Genomic DNA, 18,550 nt, shown 5'->3' with positions numbered 1-18,550 from the left:
AAAAATCAAGTATTATTTAAATATATTATTTCTTATACATATCAGTTAACTTCATGTCACCTTTCCTCTGCAAAATTGATAAGTAGAAGCTTGGTGGTTTAATGAAAATACAGATTTGTATGAAACTCAAAGCTTTGAACAGTAAATATTACAAATCATGTGATAAAATTAAGAAGATCCAGCTGTGTTCCCGAATAGTCAACTCTCATTCATTCTAGAATATTGTGACTTTAGTGATGCCATTTGAGGGGAGCAAAGTTCTCTCTTCGGAGTGATGAGTTCTGCCGGGCAACTTTACACCCGGCAGTTCAAAATGCCCCTCTTTGGTGCCACCGCCTCTGAACCTGAGGCCGCCACCGTGGGGCCCGAGCCCCGTGCGGCACGGAGGCGGCCCAGCGCTGCGGGGACAGTGCCACGTACCGGTGGTGAGCCTCTTGGAGCGCATCCTGCCCCGGTGAGATCCCGGGGAGCGGCGGGAGCGGCTCCTGCCCGGGTGAGATCCCGGCGAGCGGCGGGAGCAGCGCCGGGGCCGCCGGGCCCAGCCGGGGCCTGTGGCCGCCGCGCCGTTGCCATGGCGCTGCAAACACGGCCCGGGCCGTGCACCGCGCTCCCTCAGGCAGGACAGTGCCGAGGGAGATACCTGAGAAGCAGGAATCTGAGGATGCTTGTAGCCAGAAATGAAATTAAGCACTCCCAGAATGTTCGTTTCTGCCTTGGCTCCAGCATGGAAGAAAAGGTCACGTTTCTGGTGGGCTCACCGAAAGCTGTGTGCAAAGAAGGAATTCAGGGTCCTATATGAGGATTTCAGAGGGATTTAGGTGTTTCACAACTGGGATCTGAAAACCATCCTACCTAGCAAGTACCTTATCCCAGAACTGCATAAATCCTTCAGGATTTTTTGGCATGAAAGTTCACTGAAAGGTTCTCTGCCGCTGCTTGTTTCCAGACCAGCACTGCTTTTAGTAGCTTGGCAAAGATCCCTCTGGGATGAGTTGTACAAGATGTCATGGATGCATGAAGGGTACACGAAGGGCTCCTCTGAGAAGCCTAATCCATCAGCCAGGCTCAGGAAGTGCCCAAAAGGCACTAAGACCTTGCTATTCCCAGAAAACTGTCATTTGTGCCCCCTTCACAGAGCAGAGTAGTATATCCAGTTGTAACACTCAACTGTGAAAAAAAGTTCTGTTTTAACTCATACATGACTTTGGTGGAATCCATAGTAAGTAAAAACAGAACAAATGCACGTGCCTGGCGACTGCAGTTTAAAGTCCAGAAGCTGATGAGTGTTAATAATGAACAAGCAGCAAATCTGTTACCATAGAGGCAGGGAAAATGGCTTCATCTCCTAGAAGCGCATGATATTTGCACCCTCTACTCCAGATGTGCATTCCTACTCTGAGGGATGCCTGCCCAAACAAAATCACTAGTCCAGTTGCTAAATGCCAGAATAATACTTCTTCTAATTGTCTTAATGAAATATTGTTAGCTGTGTGATTAGCTTTTGAGCTAGTGGTCTGGGGGGAAGGGGTGTCCCTTAAGGGGACAATAGTATTTCCAAAGGCCTAAAAGATAAGCTGAATAATGTGTTCTTCAAGATACACATTTCAGGCAAACATTTCATATATATATATATATATATATATATATATCTGAAGAGCATATTCAACAGAAGTAAAGAATAAAGTTACCTATGGACAATTAAAATATCAGTATTCTGATGAAGTATTAACTGTTCTTACATTCTCTGTATGCAGACTCTATTTAATAAGACATGACAAATACTAAGTTAGCATTGAATTTCCTAGTGCTGTGTATCAGGACATATTCTATTGTCACTATGAAATATTTCAAATAGGTAAACTTAATAAAAGAGAAATTTACTATATGGAAGAGAAATATGCATAACAACCCATAAAATGCAAAGTTAAACCTTTCCAACAGGTAGAAGAATTGCACTTCATTGTATTATGGGCCTAGATTGTCTCATAACCAAACTACTTAATATGATTTTAAATGTTTAACCTAATGTTCATTCCATTCATTTTCCCCCTGCCCCTCTTTCTATGTAAGTATAAACATAGTCTGCATTGTATAAATTTCTCCTAAACTTCCCTAATTGCTTGCAACTTTTGAAGAAAAAAACAAAAGAAACATTATGAATGACCCTTTAAAAAAAAAAATTAGAAGTGGAAGGTACAAGACAGCTCAGAAAAAACTGAAGTTTGGAAGTGAGTCAATTAATAAAAATAAAATTTTAAAAGGTCCTTTTCCTCTCCTTCTGCCATCAGCTATATTTTGACATAAAACTCCTAGGTCTTTGTGCTGTTTCAACATGCTTCAAAGATTACATTTAGGATTAAGCTCATCAGAAAATATACATTGTAGTCTCTCATGGAGAATCTATCAGCAGTCATCACTTTTTCATTATTTTAGTTAACAACACACATTTAGATCAAATACCTTGTGTGTGTGCATTCCAGCCCTGATTTTACATTGCCAGTTAAAAGTTCACCAGCTAGTAAAGATGAGATATAAAGATCAAGCTCATTTTCCTTTTTCCCATTTTTCTTTCCATGCTCTTAATTTATTTTAATTTCTATTATTATTATTATTTTAATTTTTATTATTACTTAGCAGACCTGCAGGCCTACAGGATGTTTCATAAATATAGTCAAAGCTGTGATCTATCCCAAAAAGCATCTTACCCTGTAGTAAAGATGAATGGCTAGACAGGATGGGGAATAAGTTCTAAAAAAGGAGATACCCATAAAATTTTGGACAAAATAAAGAAAAAACACTAAAATTAGGCTTAAAATTGTTAGAAATTTTAGAAAATGGTGATCTGTCAGAAGGCCATCACAGAAGATGCTGCACTGGAAGACAAATGAAAGGAAAATATTGATTGGTCCACTTCATACCTGCTGGCATTTCCCTCCTCTGCTTATTTCATTTGGAGAAGTGAACTTTCACTCAAAATTTTAATCTGTCCTCCACAAATTTCTGGAATTTATGTCTGTGAGGGTCAGTATTTCAAAGTATTGCCCAGGCAAAGCAGATCAAAACTGCTGAGACAGGTTTGCCCACAAAGAACCACACATATTAGCTATGCCAGCTTGCTGGATGAACAAGCTTCCTTGGGACTCAGGTATAGACAAAACATAAACTGGATTGCTTTACTAAATCCAAATGCACACTTGTGTTTGTAGGTGCTAACCTGTGCTTGCTTCTTGGCAGTGGTCATAGGGAAATTATGAATTTTCACATAAATAATTATGCATTCAAAAGATAGCAAATACTCATTACAAAAATGCAGATACAGCTCTAGAGAGACACTCAGGGACAGCTATTGATTTTCCATAGAAACCTCCCCCCTCTCAGATATAAGTGGGCATTTCTTGCTGTGATACCTTTAATACCTAAATATTTTTTACAGAAGTCTGACTTCAGTTGAATATAACCACAGATTCTTTTTCACATGATTACCAGGGAGATTTTAGTTTTGCATCTGGTAGCTGCAATCACATACACTGAAAACAGGTGCTAGGAAACCTATTTAAATATTGACTGCAGAAGTGCCAAAGTGGGAGTCATATCACAAGAGAGAAGCACAAGTCCAGTGTCAGATAGCTGGCCCTTAAATGCCTTAAATTATTCTGTTGGCAAAAACACAGAGGCTGCCTGTGGTGATGGTACAGCCTCTGTGTTGAATCTGATAGTCCCAGTTTACAGGCACAGTTTAATGCAATTCTGTAGCTGTCAGAAAAAATCAGTGCAAACACCTGAGGAAACTATTATTGGAAATGTGAGCAGTCAAAAGAATTTGAAAAGGAGAGAAATAATATTCCTGAAGATAGTCTAGGTTAAAAGCAAAAAAGCAAGTGGTTAAAAATAAATTTGGAGAGGTCAATAGCACACTGGCCTGTATCAGCAATAGTGTGGCCAGCAGGACCAGGGCAGTGATTGTCCCTCTGTGCTCAGCACTGGTGAGGCCACACCTCAAGTGCTGTGTCCAGTTCTGAGCCCCTCACTACAAGGACACTGAAATGCTGGAGAGTGTCAGAGAAGGGCAGTGGAGCTGGGGGATGGTTTAGAGCACAAGTCCTGTGAGGAGCAGCTGAGGGTGCTGGAGTTGTTTAGCCTGGAGCAAAGGAAGCTCAGGGAAAGTTTTATCACTCTCTACAACTACCTGAATGGTGGCTGTATGTAGTGAGTTGGGGGTCAATCTCTTCTCCCAGATATCAGGCAATAGGACAAGAGGAAACAGCCTTAAGTTGTACCAGAGGAGTTTTAGATTGGCTATTAGGAAAAAATCTTTCACCAAAAGGATTGTCAAGCGCTGGAACAGGCTACACAGAAAAGTAGTTGAGTCACTATCCCTGAAGGTATTTAAGGGACTTCTGATGTATCATGACTTCTGATGTGTCATGTGTCACTTAGGGACATGGTTTAGTGGTGGACTTTGCAGTGCCAGGTTAATGGCTGGACTCAGTGATCTTAGTGGGCTTTTTCAACCTAAACAAATCTATTATTCCAGAAACAGTAAAGGAAGAAATGGGACTTAGCTTGGGGCTATCAACATTAGAAGCCTTTAACTGGAGGAGACTTTCAGAGGGAAGTCCAAAGAGCTTTACCTCTACAGAAGTCTTTATTTGGATAGTCACTGGAGAATACTTCTTGACTTGTCCATGTTGCCAACGGCCCAAGGATTCCTAAAACAATCCTAATTTATCAGGACAATGTAGAGGTGTCTTATCAAATTTAAAGGCCTTATGTAAGGTTTGACTTCCATTTGCTTAAAATGGGTCTTGAAAAACATTAGGGGGATACAGAGACACGCCTGGAAGATGAACCAGAATTTGGAAGGACTGCTTAGCAATTTATGATATACATTTGTACCCTTACTACATGCCAAGTAGTGTATACGCCTCTGCATACACACCTGCAGTCATCTGAGGTCTTTATAAATTTCTATTATTGTCTTAAGACATAACTCCTAGAGCTTTAGGAGAATTTCACACTACCTTTCTTAATTTTGGAAAGGAGTATTAACACTTAATTGAAAAAGCTATTTAGCAAAATTATGAAATAAAATTATTAGAAATAAAAATAGAAATATAGAAATTATTTAGAAATTATTATTAGAAATAAAGTAATTCTGCAAATACAATGAAAATCAGGAAAGAATTACTAGAGCCACAGCTATCAAACCATGTACAAGATAAAAACATTGACATGGTGCATAAGTCTATAGCAAGGCAGAGATAATTTTTTGCTAGGAGCGCTACTATAGTTAATGTAGCATATCTTTCAGCTGAAACATAATACAGATCAGAAGAAACTGTGACAGTTATTTCCCACAGAGATTTCACTGTCATGGGATGTATCCAGAGTTTTGGCACTGTGTACAAAAGATTGCATTGTTATTGTCTATTATCTATTTTCCATGTAGATAAACTGGAGTCATGGTTTGTAATACATTTTGGCTGTGCTAACTTAAGCTTTTCCAATGTACAATCACTTCCTACTTCTAGTTGCGCAAGTAGATTTCATGACTTTTTTTTCTGGGGTTACTCACAGCTTGGTTTATGACAGGTCAGTTTCTTGACCATGCCTTAACAGGTGTTCCAGTCCACCAAAGATCCAATGCAAGAGGTGCAATGAAGAGGCTCCAGCAGGTGGCAATAGCATAGCCAATAATATCAAACGTCCCTTAGCAGATCATCTCCTGGCAGTAGGTGTCAAATACCAACAAGAAACACTAAATGCATGCATGTGTTCCCTGTCTTGCTATCAAGCAGGTGTAAACAGCAGCCCCCAAACCCAGGATTCCCCAGCTGAGTTAACCAAGTGAAATATTACTGGTGCATCAAATCTGGATAGCAGCAGTGCTGTTTGAGATAAAACATCTCACTGATCACCAGTTCCCATATTTTTGTTACATTGCTGTGGCTGCTGTAGAGATCTATAATGAAATAGATTGGGAGAATGAGCAAGTAGAAAAAAAGAATTAGGAGGAAAAAAAGAAAGATATTCCATGTTCCTCCACTTCAAGAACACAGCAGTGTCTACTCAACAGGTTCTGAGAATTATATGAGAATCCATAACTAGAAGTGCTCCTTAAGATTTCAATAATGCTTCAGAAAAGCATCCAAAAATTATAGCCATCTTATTTTGTAGGATTTTTGCTTTCCTAACTACCTATTGCTCTCTTAGACTCCAGGAGTACCTAGTTGAAAAATAAAGAATGCTTTAAGTTATCAAATTCTCACCCAGTCTTCATTAAACGGACTGAAAATAAAATAAAATTAAAATGCTGTCTGTCATTCTGATATTGTTTCAAAAATGTTACATGGGAATACTTAGACTTTTCCAATTTGACTCTAAAAAAGTTAATGCATTCCCTTTCTTGTTTACTAAAGCCTTAAGAACATCATTTAAGTATGCATAAAATGCATACAATGTTTTTCCTGTGGTCATTTAAAAATCATAATAGAGGAGGCACTTTTATTCATACTTCATGAAACCATATTGGATTTTATTATCAAATATATTTTCTGTACTTGGGGAATAAAGTCCAGAGCTTGCACCTTCTGAAACTAGGAATTCTCAAATGTTTCAACTGCAACACTTGCGTGAAAGAGTTATGTTTTGTACTCTAGACTGGCATGGAGACCTCTGGATAATCCATGTCCATGGCTGCTAGAGGAACTGAGCCAGGAGGCATTGTAATTCCATGATCTTGCTGTAATTCAGGCCAGTCTGTAATTCCACGATCTTGCTTGGTTGCTGTAGTAGCTGGCTGTGGGCCCGGCACAGCTTCACCTTGTAAAGGAGGCCCTGGAGAAGTAATACCTGGGATTGCTTCCCAGGATGCCCACTCCTCTTGTAGGTCTTGGTAAGCAGCTCCTTGGGGCAGGAATTATGGCCAGCGCTGCTTTAAGCCATTCAAAATATTTTGCATTTGTAACGTTGAGTTAATTTGTATGGGTTAAAGAGGGAATGAAAACTAGAGTTCTGTTCTGTAAGAAAAACCTTTGGTGCCCCCTTCTGGTACTTTATTATCAGCATTTAAATTAAGGGCTGTTTTTACGGAGGAAAGCAGTTCAACATTAGGATAGTTTCACATTTAAGTAAGTTAATTGAGCAAAGCATTTCAAGAATTAGTTTGTTTTATTGATATCCATTCTGTGTTGTATGACATTCTCCCTGGACTACTTTATGAAAATTATTTAAACCAAGGAAAAAGTCCAGAACGGGAACTTACAGTGTCCCAGTGAGCATTACTGTTTGGAGCAGAAAATGGGACTCATTGTACTTTCTCACATTATGCCTATTTGGGATACAGAGTCTTGAACATTTTCTTAACAGAAACACTTCCAGCAGAAATGCTGAAAGGTAACTGCATCCCAGTAATAGGTTTTGTGCATCACAACAGAGTACACAAGGGCAAAAGCATAAAGGAAAATGAAGACTGAAATTGCAATATTTATGAGAGTGCTGCTTTTGTACAAATCTTTTCAAAAGAGGAGAGAGAATGTTTGCAACAAAAGCAGAACTCATTTTTTAAAGCCAAAAATGTTGCTATGGCTGCCATGTCCAGAGCATCTAATCTACCAAAATGTGCACCAGGAAAATGTGATGTGTTCAAACCAGAGGAAAATTTCATTTTGTAGCCCAGTGGTCTAAATATAGTCTGGGTACTGTGGTACTGAGTCCTGGCAGAACAAAGCACTTGTAGGAAATATGTTCTTCAGGCCCCTAATAATGTATTACACCCAGGTCAGGACTTTAGGAACTTCAGTATCTGCTCAGTGAACATGAGAGAAGAGTTCTCCATTTAGGCATCTGCAGCACTTTAGGATGATAATTAACATTTTTGCTGAAGTGGAAGACTGCTGAACAATTGCTGAGTATCTCAGCAATAATTTTGCAGCTCCAAAAATTTTTACCAAACATTACTATATTTATCTAGGGCACTACTGCTTCCCAACTAGTTGTCCCTCTTTTCCCAGTTACTATCCTCCTACCACTTCAGCTGGTTCTAGTCATGACACAGTATCTAAGTTTACATAGTTTGTGGAAATAGGTTTTTTCACTATGAGTCCAGAGTGAAAAGCATCAGCTGAAATACATGCATGGTTTCCACATCCCATTTGCCTACAGAGAGATTAAATGGGCCTACATAATTAAGACACAAGCACTGTTGCAGAATTGCTTTCAGAATGAGCGTTAAAGCACAGAGGGGGAAAATTAGAGGGGCTTTTAACACTTGAACTCCAGTCTTCAAGTCAAAAGTTTACTTTTACATGAAACTTTGAGTGTTTGACACTGCTTGTAAGTTCATTTAAAATGTCGTGCCATCAATATTTTCAGCTGAAGGGCTGGTTTCATTACTACTCATCCATTAGCACCCAGCTCAATAAGGTCTTACTAGCATTTAGGCTTCTGACAAGTTTGGGTAAGTTCTAACACTCTCCAGAAGCTTGTCAAAGAGAAAAAAATGTGTTAAGTCTTTTTTTAATGGGCATTTCAACTAATCAGAGCTCAGAAAATAAGAAAGTGAAAACAAGCTTTGTTTTTGTTTAACTAAAATTAAACACATCATTCCCAAAAAGCAGTCAGGTTCTGCTGTGGCATCTGACAAGTGGTAACAGAAATTGCTAGATATTTTGCATCAAAAATCCCATAAGATTCAGCACAGGCAAAAAATTTGCACCTGTAAAAATATAATATAATCACATTAAATACTAAATTATTGCAAGACTAAAGCAGAGAAAGAAAAAAGCCTGAAGCTTAGAAGAACAAAGTATGAGATTACACATTTAAGGTTCAGTAGAAATTATTGGAAAAAAAATTTGGATCTTTCCAAAATTTGTTAGAAGAATATGGGAGTACTACACCAAGTGATTGAACTGTGACTGTGCAGAAGACCTATACAAGAAATGCTTATCTTAGTATACATTGGTCAAAGTATTTCTTGTAGAGAAAAGAAAGCCATATTATTATTTTAGTTCTTGAGGAGGTTTCACTTGGGATACTGGTTAAATTGAATAAAAGAATAGATTCCAGTAGAAACAGTGAGGAGGGAGGAGTTGTTAGACACAACAGTTGTTGTTGGATTGTCTTAAGAGATGAGAATAAATTCTGAGGATTTTTGTCAGTGAAAGAACAATCATAATATTGGGGAAGTTTAAGGGAAGGATTAGATCTACAGAATAGCTATTTTTAAAGCAGTGCTAAAAAAAAGGCAACAGGTTAAGTGACTAGCAGAGCAATCTGGAGTAGGTCACCAACATGGTAATGGGACACTATTCTAACCAGTTTTAAGACAGAACTTGAGGAGTTGACATAAGAGCTTGGCACTAGTTTCCAGGAGTCCCTTTCTAATCTGACACTGCTGTATTTCTTCATGTGCCTATGAAAACAGAAATAAAATAAATTACTTCTTGTATTAAAATTAATCAGCATGGCCTCAATTGCCTAAAGTGTTTCAAAGAGTAACCAATACATGGAATAGGAAAATGATCTGACATATGGTGTTGAGCTACTTAATTTAATGACCAAAATTTTTATCATTTTTGGCTAGTTAGTGATAAAACATACTAACATTCCCTAGTCTATAAACAATTCAAAGATTTATAACCATTTTTTGCCTAAGCTCTTCCATACTTGTCACCAAGGAAAGAATGATCAGAGACTTAAGTAATTTCAATTTCCTTCTCACAAACCACTTGAGGTTTATGGTTGCTGCTCCAAAAAAAAAGATTTATGAAGTAAAATTCTTGCAGCAACATCTGTCAGCAGCAAAAGGTTACTTCCAATAATTCTATTTTGGAATTTAAACCCACAGCTCTGGCTCAAACCATCATGGTCAAAAAACTAAATTAATTCCCTGGGCATTTGTAGGCAATGCCACTTCTCCCACCATATAGATCATGTCTGTCTGAAGGGAAATGAGGATTGCAAAAATAAAATTTACAGCAGCCCAATACTAACCCAAATATTATCTTGAACACTATCCCCATGTTCCAGAGGGAAAGACAATTCACTCTTCCCTTTCCAGCAATCTGTTATCAGTTTTAAGAAGAACTCTTGAGCTGGAGAATAACTGTGGGTAGGACATTTTAGAATGATGTCTCAGATTTTAGCTTTTATATTTTTCAGAGTCTATGCTGCTTTAGTGTGTGGGTCTGGGCTTCATATTAGGGCATAGCAAGCTCTCTTCACAGAGTAGGGAGACAAAATAATTCCTTCTCCAGCTGGGGACCCAAGGACAGCTGATCCAAATCTCAGTCCCAAGAGCATAAACAACAGTGGACTGAAGAGCGAAAAATAAGAAGGACGGGATTTCATGGGCTAAAGCTGTAATTAGACAATTAACTCCAATGTGCAAATGGACCAGAACTTATAAAAGTGTGGGACCCCACAACTGGTCATCGATTTTGTGACCATTTTGGGTTCACCTTGGGTGTAGCCCTGGCGGGGCTCTTGGGCTGCCCAAGGTGGATCTATTGATGCCTCCTAATAAATACCTACTTTATTCTTTAGCTCCATCTAGTCTCTGTTCTAGGTCAGCCTACGCAAGGCATCAAGAATACTCTTGATCATTGTCATTTCTACTCCAGGAGTACTTTTGCATCCTTCTTCTCTGTGCTAGCCCTCAGGTCTCCAAGAATTAATTCAGCCAGTAGAGAAACAAACACAAATCCCTACTTGTAAACTGCTTTCTGGTTGACATTTTTGTTTTGTTGGAAGAGACGTGGGGGGGGGGGGGGGGTCAGTTTCAGGGTTTAGGGGTGGTGTTTGTGTGCTGGGGTGGATTGTTTGGTTTTGTGTTGGATGTTTGTTTTTTTATGGAGAACTTAGGTTCTCTTTTGCTGTTTCATCAAAATCCAGACTCATACAGCTTTATGATATGTGATGCAGACTAATTGAGAGATACAGTATAGAGGAAAAAAGCATACTAACAGGGACTCTTTACTGCCACTCTCCTGCCCCCATTACTTAATTTCTTTCAATAAAGCAATCCTATAATTAAAGTGCTTTGATTCCTTTCACCCAAATTATTAGAGACTATTAGATACTTATCATATACCTTGTGTTCTATTAATGTGTAGGTAAAGAATAACATATCACTACTTTATTTCTCCCTTGTGTCAAGGAATAAAGCTGATTTTATTTTAAAAGAAATTTTTTAAAAATTATCACTCTCATAGAGAATACATTTACACAGAGATGGGAAGTCTGGCTTCTCACTTCCCCCACCTCTGATAAAGCAGTGAAGACCACAGAGAACACATTTCACTCAGACAGCAGAGCATAGATTACTTTTGTAATTGCCAGATTACATTTGTGATAGACCCCACTGAGCAAGAGATATGTCAAGAAGACATTTTTGTGAGATGGATCTAGAAGGAAAAAAAAGCCAAGAAACTTCTAAGTACACCAAAAGAAGAGAAAAATATTTTAAATTGTGAAAGAGGATTTTTTTTTTCCTTTCAAGCTTCTCCTTGTTGAATAGCTGCTGCAGACATCAAAAATACCACCTTTAAAAACAAACAATGCCTGTACCAGAACCAATTTACTCTCTCTATCCTCTATAAGCTTTGGAAAAACTCACAAACTCATTACCAAATTTTTTCAAATGGAAAAGATATTAAATAACTGATTCTTAAACTGAGAACTGAGTTCCTGTGTGGTTTTCCACTTAAGGGTACCTATTTCAGGAATACTTTCAGAACTATTGAACCCCATGCATTCCTGAATTGTGCTGCAGCACTCCACAGCAGAAGGTGAGCTAGATACTCTCACTGCCTATCATAACTTTCCAATAATTTTAAAGAACTCATTTAAAGCTTTTTTTTTTTTAATTGAGACATTTTAGAGATCTTGGTATTTAGCAAAGGTAACATAGAGTGATGACAATAGCAGTCAGAAGTGTTATGACATGCAGTACTTATTCTGCATTGTGTTTACTACCATCCCCTACTTTATTTGGCAATTCAACAGCAAGAAACAAAACTAATCCAAATTTTTATAAAGATAAATGACATATATTCAGATTCTTGTGTAATAGAAATTCCCATCTAGAAAGTTGTTCATTTTAACCTTTAATAGAAAGTATTAAGCATTTCTAGAAAAAGTATAGTTACTTACTATACACCTAAGAAATAAAGAATAAATTCAATGGTTCTTCAAACTGACTTAACTTTTAAGTAGACCTTGAACACCTAAAGCTCTAAACAATTAGAGAAATATAAATATTTTAAAAATTAAGTAATTTAACCATTATCCCACTTGCAGTCTCCTCCTCTGTAATGAATGCCCTTTTTCCTAAACCAAACCTATGTGCACATACTTCTGTATTCCCTACCCTGCCCCCAAATCCTTTGCCTCAATTGTTCCCTTAAAACAGACTGAGCAGCCTCCAAGTTGCTACCAGTCTAACCTAAGAACAAGGCAAAGGCTCAGCAAACACAAATATAAGTATGGAATTAAAGTGCTAATACTTATATTAATTAAACATGAACTTCTGGCAAATATATTGGGTTGACTTTTTCCTTAACAATAACATTTGGTTAATAGAGTTAGTGTTAAAATTTCCTTATCATTTCATTAACCATGTTGTCTCCCCTCCTTCCAAATGCAATGAGAAACTACTATGCTAAAAATCAAGAATGATAAAAGTACTAACCAAATTAGAGATCACAACAGTCAGAGGTGAGAACTAAGAAGAGATGTTTCTAGAACATCCTGAAGTTGTTATCCTGGTCCATTTGGCTTAAACATCCACAGATTGTGTAAAAATAAATAAAGAAAAAATAAGAAAAAAATCTTAGGGGTTTGTCATTTTAGACACTAAAAATAAAGAGATGTGTGAATAAATATTAAAAGAGGCAAATATGAAGCTTATGGTTTACTTGCAAAGTCTTCTTTTGGATTTTTTTTTTCTATCTGACTTTTAAAAATAGCTCAGTGTTAAGGGTTACCTACAAATACACAGTCTTCAAAAATATAACACAAAAGACAACATCAGAGGGAGAGTGAGGAATAAACACCAGCTGACAACAAGAGTTCTGCAAGATGCTTGTGACAAACTTTTTGAAAGGACAAATGGGACAATATTATTGTAGAAATTAATTGATATTATATCTTCATAGAAGTACTGTGTCCATTTCTGTCACCTATATTTCAAGCTGTTTGTAATTACTAGGATACAAACCAAAGCCACACAAAAATTGTTGGAGGTCCAAGAGGCAGATTGAGTTTGTTTTCTAAAAGGGATCAGCATATTTAGGTCAAGAGCAAGATACCTCAATTTCCTTTATTAGGAGATAAATAAATATCTTGAGATAAGAGTGATTTTCAGCTGTAGATGATCCTTTTGCTCAAGTAGAACTGTGAAGGTGACCTAGTATCTGGGAGCTGAAGTCAAGTCAGATTAAGCATAAAGCTAAGTTCACAACAGCAAAGGTGATGCCACAGCATTTTCAGATACGTGAATACATACAGTACCACCCAAAGTTTTCAAGACAAAAACTTTGTAAAACTCAGTACACCAAAATATCCACACAGCATCAGTTTAGTTTATAAATTACTATTCTACTGAATTCCTTTACAGAGGCTAAGAGAACAATAGATTAATTATTGCAATAAAAAATTCAGACAACTAATATGTGAGCTTTGACATTTTACCATCCATATTAATAGAAGCATTTTTGCAAATGTACAGTGTCCCACTTTGAGATATTTTTAAAATATTTAATATAATTTAAAGTGAATAAATAAATCTGATTTCAAAGACTTTTTTAGAAATAATTTTCTTTAATTTGTCTTTAAGACAAGAATAACATTTTTAAACATCAATGAGGTCATGTAAGCTAAATATTAAAGACTACATTTAAGACACTTTATTTAAAAATTAAGATGTTAGTTTCTACCTACTACACAACAGGTAAAACAAAACATAAAATATTTTTAAATGTTCATTTTTTAAAAAACCTAATTCTACTATGTTAAGATATATACATGAGAGGTTATCTTGGAAAGTCAACAAGAACAAATGGGATGATGCTTTCAAAATGCGTACCTTTAGGAAGCATAGGAACAAGATCAGGAATTTAGGGGAAGGGGTAAAAGAATTAAATGTTAGTTACATGCTTTACAAATTTAGAGCCTTTTTAAATTTCTTTTGCTTTGGGCACTTCCTGGTGGAGCATCTTTTTTATTCTTCCGTTTTGCAGATAAACTATTACATTCTTTTGACCCATGGAATGCCTGCAGACATAAAATACAGAACTCAAATGCACATGCTTCTCTGCTACATAGTCCCCGTTTCTTTACCAATTGATATTTAGCAGGATATTGACATCTTGGACAGGGTTTTAGAGCTTCATCAGTGAACAGAGTTTTAGCAACCTGTAGCAAGAGGAGACAGAAAACAGCTATTTATTCTAGTAAATGAAAATGTTCTAAAAACTGAAAATGAAGCATTTCTTAGATACCTACTTTCATGTATTCTTCCTGCCTACTAGCTGAGTGGGGAACAGAACTGCATCTCCTAGGTGTAAGTTCAGTGTGTGAAGGTGGTGTCTGTAAAACAGGAGTTCTGGCTTGAGCTTGAACAGGCCTTAGAGCAGATCTATTGAGAATATTAAGTCTTGTAGCAGCATCTTCAGCCTTCAATAAGTATTCCTGTTAGTTTATAATTATTTAGAAAAAAAAAAGGGAGAAAATTAGGATTTTATTTCATTTAGGATTTGCAGCTAGATTTTACTTGTTTGGGTTTTTTTCCCTCTGCAACAACACATAAGAAAATAAAATTATGTGTATATATATATCTCACAAGTATTTACCATTAAATGTTTATATTTAGCAAGGGATCAAGAGAGATCAACAAAAACTAAGTCACATGAGCAGGGTAGAAACCCTCTTAGCACACTCTACTGGTGCTCATGTTTGTGAATTAGGGCATCTCAAAAGCAAGCGTGCATGTATCCTGTGGAAGATCTGAAAAAATATACTGCTATTAATATGCTTATTTCTCTAGATGCCCCTTAAAAAACCTTCTACATATCCTTCTGATGTTCACAAATACACCATGACACTGTGACACAATCAGTCATGAAAATTTTCAGGAGGTAGTGTAGAGCAGGTCCTACAGCAATGCAGACTAGAGTGAAATGGACAATGGGGAACAGCATGGCACAATGGCACAAGTAGAGTTTAAAATCTAAAGCTAGAATTAGTCAAGGAAGAGATCCTACAGGATTCTCAAGATAGGGCAGGAGGAGTAAATAAGAGTCTTACATGGTTGAAAGACCAGTACTCAAACTGCAGACAGCTGAAAAGCAGTAAGAGCCATTACATTCTCCTGTTAGAATCCATCACCTGCTCATTTTGGAACTGTCTCTGTCAGTTACTTTTCTGTAGCTATACAAGATGTTTCATCTTTCCTTCTATCTTCTTTCATACTTAAAAAAAAAAAAAAATCACCTTTGAGAACTCTCTTACCCGAGCTGCTTCTTTCAGCTGTTTTGTGTACAGCTTTCTCCTCTTATCTGCATTTCTGTCTTGTACAATGATTTCACGCCAGCTTTTGCTTACTTTCCAAATGCTGGAACAAATAAAAAATCAATCCACTTTCAATTTTTTTCAGGTAGTGCAGAAGTCATAATAGCAAGACTACCTAGTAAAGATTTTTGCATGGTTTCATAAACTCTTGGTCATTTTACAGACTGCTGCTATACACTAGTTCTTTATTTTGTTATGAAACAGAGATCTCATACTTTACATATCACTGTATAACACAAGAGTCTAAACAACAACAGCAACATTAATAGTACAGCATCCATGACTCAGAAATAAATTAATTTCTTCCTCCATATAAGCCACTTACCAAAATTGTTTCTAGTCACACTTGTGTTTAGAGTTCTGAAAACATCTGTGCCCTTAGACTTCCATCTATTCACCAATTCCCTTTGTTACAACAAAGGGATCAAGAACATTGTGTGAAATGTAACAGTTGCTATTGATTAGAAATTAATCAAGAAGATTACTCATGAATCAAAATTCTTTGAGCATCTTTGTGCTTAGAAATAACTGAGGAAATAAAATACACAAGAAAAATTCTAGAAAATGTGTTTTGAGTGCTATGCACTATTGGGAACTTGTAATGAGGCTAAATTACTTTCTAGGTTTAAAGGAATTTTTATATATTTTAAAATTTACAAGTATTGTGATTTAGTTTTGAGTTTATTAATTTTTCATGGTTCTTCAGCTTTTTATGCCCTTATTTATTTTTTAGATCTACACAGAAAGACCTACATAATTAACAGTGAGAAAATATCTCTTTTTTCAGAAAAAAACCAAATTTTGTTGACAACAACACCCAGTATTCCAGAAGTTATTCTCATTCATTTGCAGAAGCACCCCTTTTTCCCTTTTTTTGTGTGTGTGAAGCAACAGTACTTACCTACATAGACTTTCTACTGTCAAAGCATCTAAAACAATAGCAAGAACATGTTTTAAATTTCTATCTTTCAATTCTGTTAAAATATCTAATTTTTCAAGGCCCATTTTCTTGCCAATAAGTCCAGGAAGAACATGATCTAATGCAAATATTTCTGTTCCATCAATATTCTCTGAGATTTGCTTTTGGTGCAATCTTTGTCTTTGCAAGCAAATTTCATGAACTATTTTCAGAGCTGGAGTTCTTGAGAAATCCCCATGACTAACAACCAGGTCTCCACTAGGCTGTTCTTTTAGAACTAACTCATGATCTTCACTGACAAAGTCTCTTTCTTTCGTTAACACATGCATTGAAGTAGGACTGCCATGATTATCTTCTGTCTCTGACTGGGAGCCTAGTTCCCGAAGAGTGGATAACCTTCTGACTCGCTCAAGTTTTCTTGTCTTTCTTTTACTGTCTAAAGTTCTGGAATCTTCTCTGTGCTTTTGGAAGAGCTCTTGGAAAGATCCCTCATAATCAGACAATGAGTCTCCTGATTTGTCCAAAGGAAGCGAATTATATCCACTGTCTTCAGGCGTTGAAAGATCTGGGTAATTTGGTACCTTAACAGGGGGAGAGTTTATATCACATAGTCCAAAGTTCAAGTTCTCTACTGGACTGGTGATAGAAGTCAGGTATTTGCCCTCACTGGCCTCAGGTAGGCTACTCCTACTGTAAGTAGGAGTCCTAAGCACCCCATCTCTAACACTCAGAAGAACATTTTCATTGAATTCATTAGTGTTACTAGCAGTGACATCCTTCCACTGAATTGGAGACAAACCTTCTGTTTCTAACAATAAAGGATCCTTACACTGGGACTCCTCTAGTGTAGAAGTCCTTTGTTGTGAAAAGGAAAGCCTCCTTTTTGGAGAATTAGGATTAGAATTCTCAGGTTCTGAAGTGCTAGTTGTCAGAGTTTTGTAATCTTTATCTTTTGGAGAATATGCAGCAGTTTGTGAAAGCTTTTCTTCAGAGCTCAAAACACAAGAGAATATTTTTTTCCTGATGCTTCCTGAAGAACTAAGTTGTCTTTCACAGCATCCTACAGTTGTGCCAGCTTTGACAGTATTGGGTAAAAGCAGCCTTCTGCGTAGTGAGGAGCCTTTTCTACCTGATTTAGGAGTTTCAAAAAAATCTGCACTTCTATTTGTTTCTGTTTCTTCTGATAATGAGATAGAATTCAATTCTTTTTCAATCGATGGTGACCTGGGAAAGAAGGCACTTGGATGGACGTGCTCAGAACGCTCCTGTAGCAATAATACACTTGTTACACTGGGTGCTTCTTCACGGTCTGCCTCAGGATCTTCTCCTGACTCATTGCATCTGCTGTCCAGAAATGCTGAAGTGCAACACATGTCTCTAAAATTTGAGTATTTAAAGCTGCTCCTGGGAGGTGTTAATCTATTTCTTTTAAGAATACTAAACCTCACTAGATGACTGTCTGACATCTTCTGCTTGACACTTTGACTTTGTAAATAAAGATACCACTGTTGTTTCTGAAACAAACAATAAAAGCAGTCACCAAAACCCTCTCAGATTAGAGAGAAAGCATTTTGCAAGTCTATCTGATAACGGTCATAACAAAAGTGTTGTCATTAGTCTCAGTAGAAACAGTACTTATACATAAACACAAAAATAGATGGTTAGAATTAAGTGATTAAAATGCACATTGTACTGTGAGGCAAATAAAACATATATCCAGTTAGCTAATTGACCTGACATTCCTCACCTATGGAAAAGCACTTCAAATAAGCTACACAGCAATTAGAGGCTCATTGGTGCTGAAACTGGCAACAAAACTCCCCAGCATTCCAGTAGAGCCAAGATTTTTATTAGCACTGTTACTGGTTCATCCAGCAACATAGTTCAGTACTCAAGAACGAGCAGAAGCTCTGGTAATAGATGAGTTTAGACAAAAGACATTTTCTCCTTAAGTAAAATAAGAGGATTAATCATGAAGTTACAAGTCTAGAAGTCTCCCTATTATTTAGATCCCTAGAGTCCCCAGAGGGAATGAAATTGACCTCTAGTTACAAAGTG

At 37.1% G+C, this 18,550-nt stretch overlaps 2 protein-coding genes across 5 annotated transcripts in view; both read right to left on the bottom strand.

Annotated features, from left to right (window-relative positions):
• The window catches only part of RGS22 (regulator of G protein signaling 22), a 62,755-nt gene extending 62,158 nt beyond the window's left edge, over positions 1–597 (bottom strand). For 2 of the 4 annotated variants that reach the window (XM_071421500.1, XM_071421503.1), the window contains exon 1: positions 421–597. In XM_071421500.1, coding sequence (XP_071277601.1) covers positions 421–573 — 153 coding nt within the window. In that variant the 5' untranslated portion in view covers positions 574–597. The remainder of the gene's footprint in view (positions 1–420) is intronic. The other 2 variants (XM_071421501.1, XM_071421504.1) reach the window with 1 other exon arrangement.
• Positions 598–14,169: 13,572 nt separating this feature from the next.
• Positions 14,170–17,958, bottom strand: FBXO43 (F-box protein 43). Its single transcript, XM_071449371.1, has 4 exons — positions 16,475–17,958; positions 15,514–15,616; positions 14,509–14,694; positions 14,170–14,418 (listed from the first exon to the last, which is right to left on the bottom strand). The coding sequence occupies exons 1-4, from the start codon at positions 17,956–17,958 to the stop codon at positions 14,170–14,172; spliced, it is 2,022 nt and encodes a 673-aa protein (XP_071305472.1).
• Positions 17,959–18,550: the final 592 nt, after the last annotated feature.

This window comes from Agelaius tricolor, unplaced genomic scaffold (assembly GCF_023055355.1).
Source record: "Agelaius tricolor isolate 1412-34295 unplaced genomic scaffold, bAgeTri1.0.p SCAF_2, whole genome shotgun sequence".
Classification (NCBI taxonomy): Eukaryota; Metazoa; Chordata; class Aves; order Passeriformes; family Icteridae; genus Agelaius; species Agelaius tricolor.
Note: the sequence above shows the minus strand (reverse complement) of the source record. Positions and strands in the feature narration are given on the sequence as shown.

Bases quoted from the DNA above. Each gene is read 5' to 3' on its own strand.
- FBXO43 (XM_071449371.1), bottom strand. From the start codon at position 17,958: ATGTCAGACAGTCATCTAGTGAGGTTTAGTATTCTTAAAAGAAATAGA. The intron at 15,617-16,474 runs GTAAGTACTGTT...TATTTGTTCCAG, and splicing joins ACAGTAGAAAGTCTATGTAG to CATTTGGAAAGTAAGCAAAA. The intron at 14,695-15,513 runs GTAAGAGAGTTC...ATAAACTAACAG, and splicing joins AGCTGAAAGAAGCAGCTCGG to GAATACTTATTGAAGGCTGA.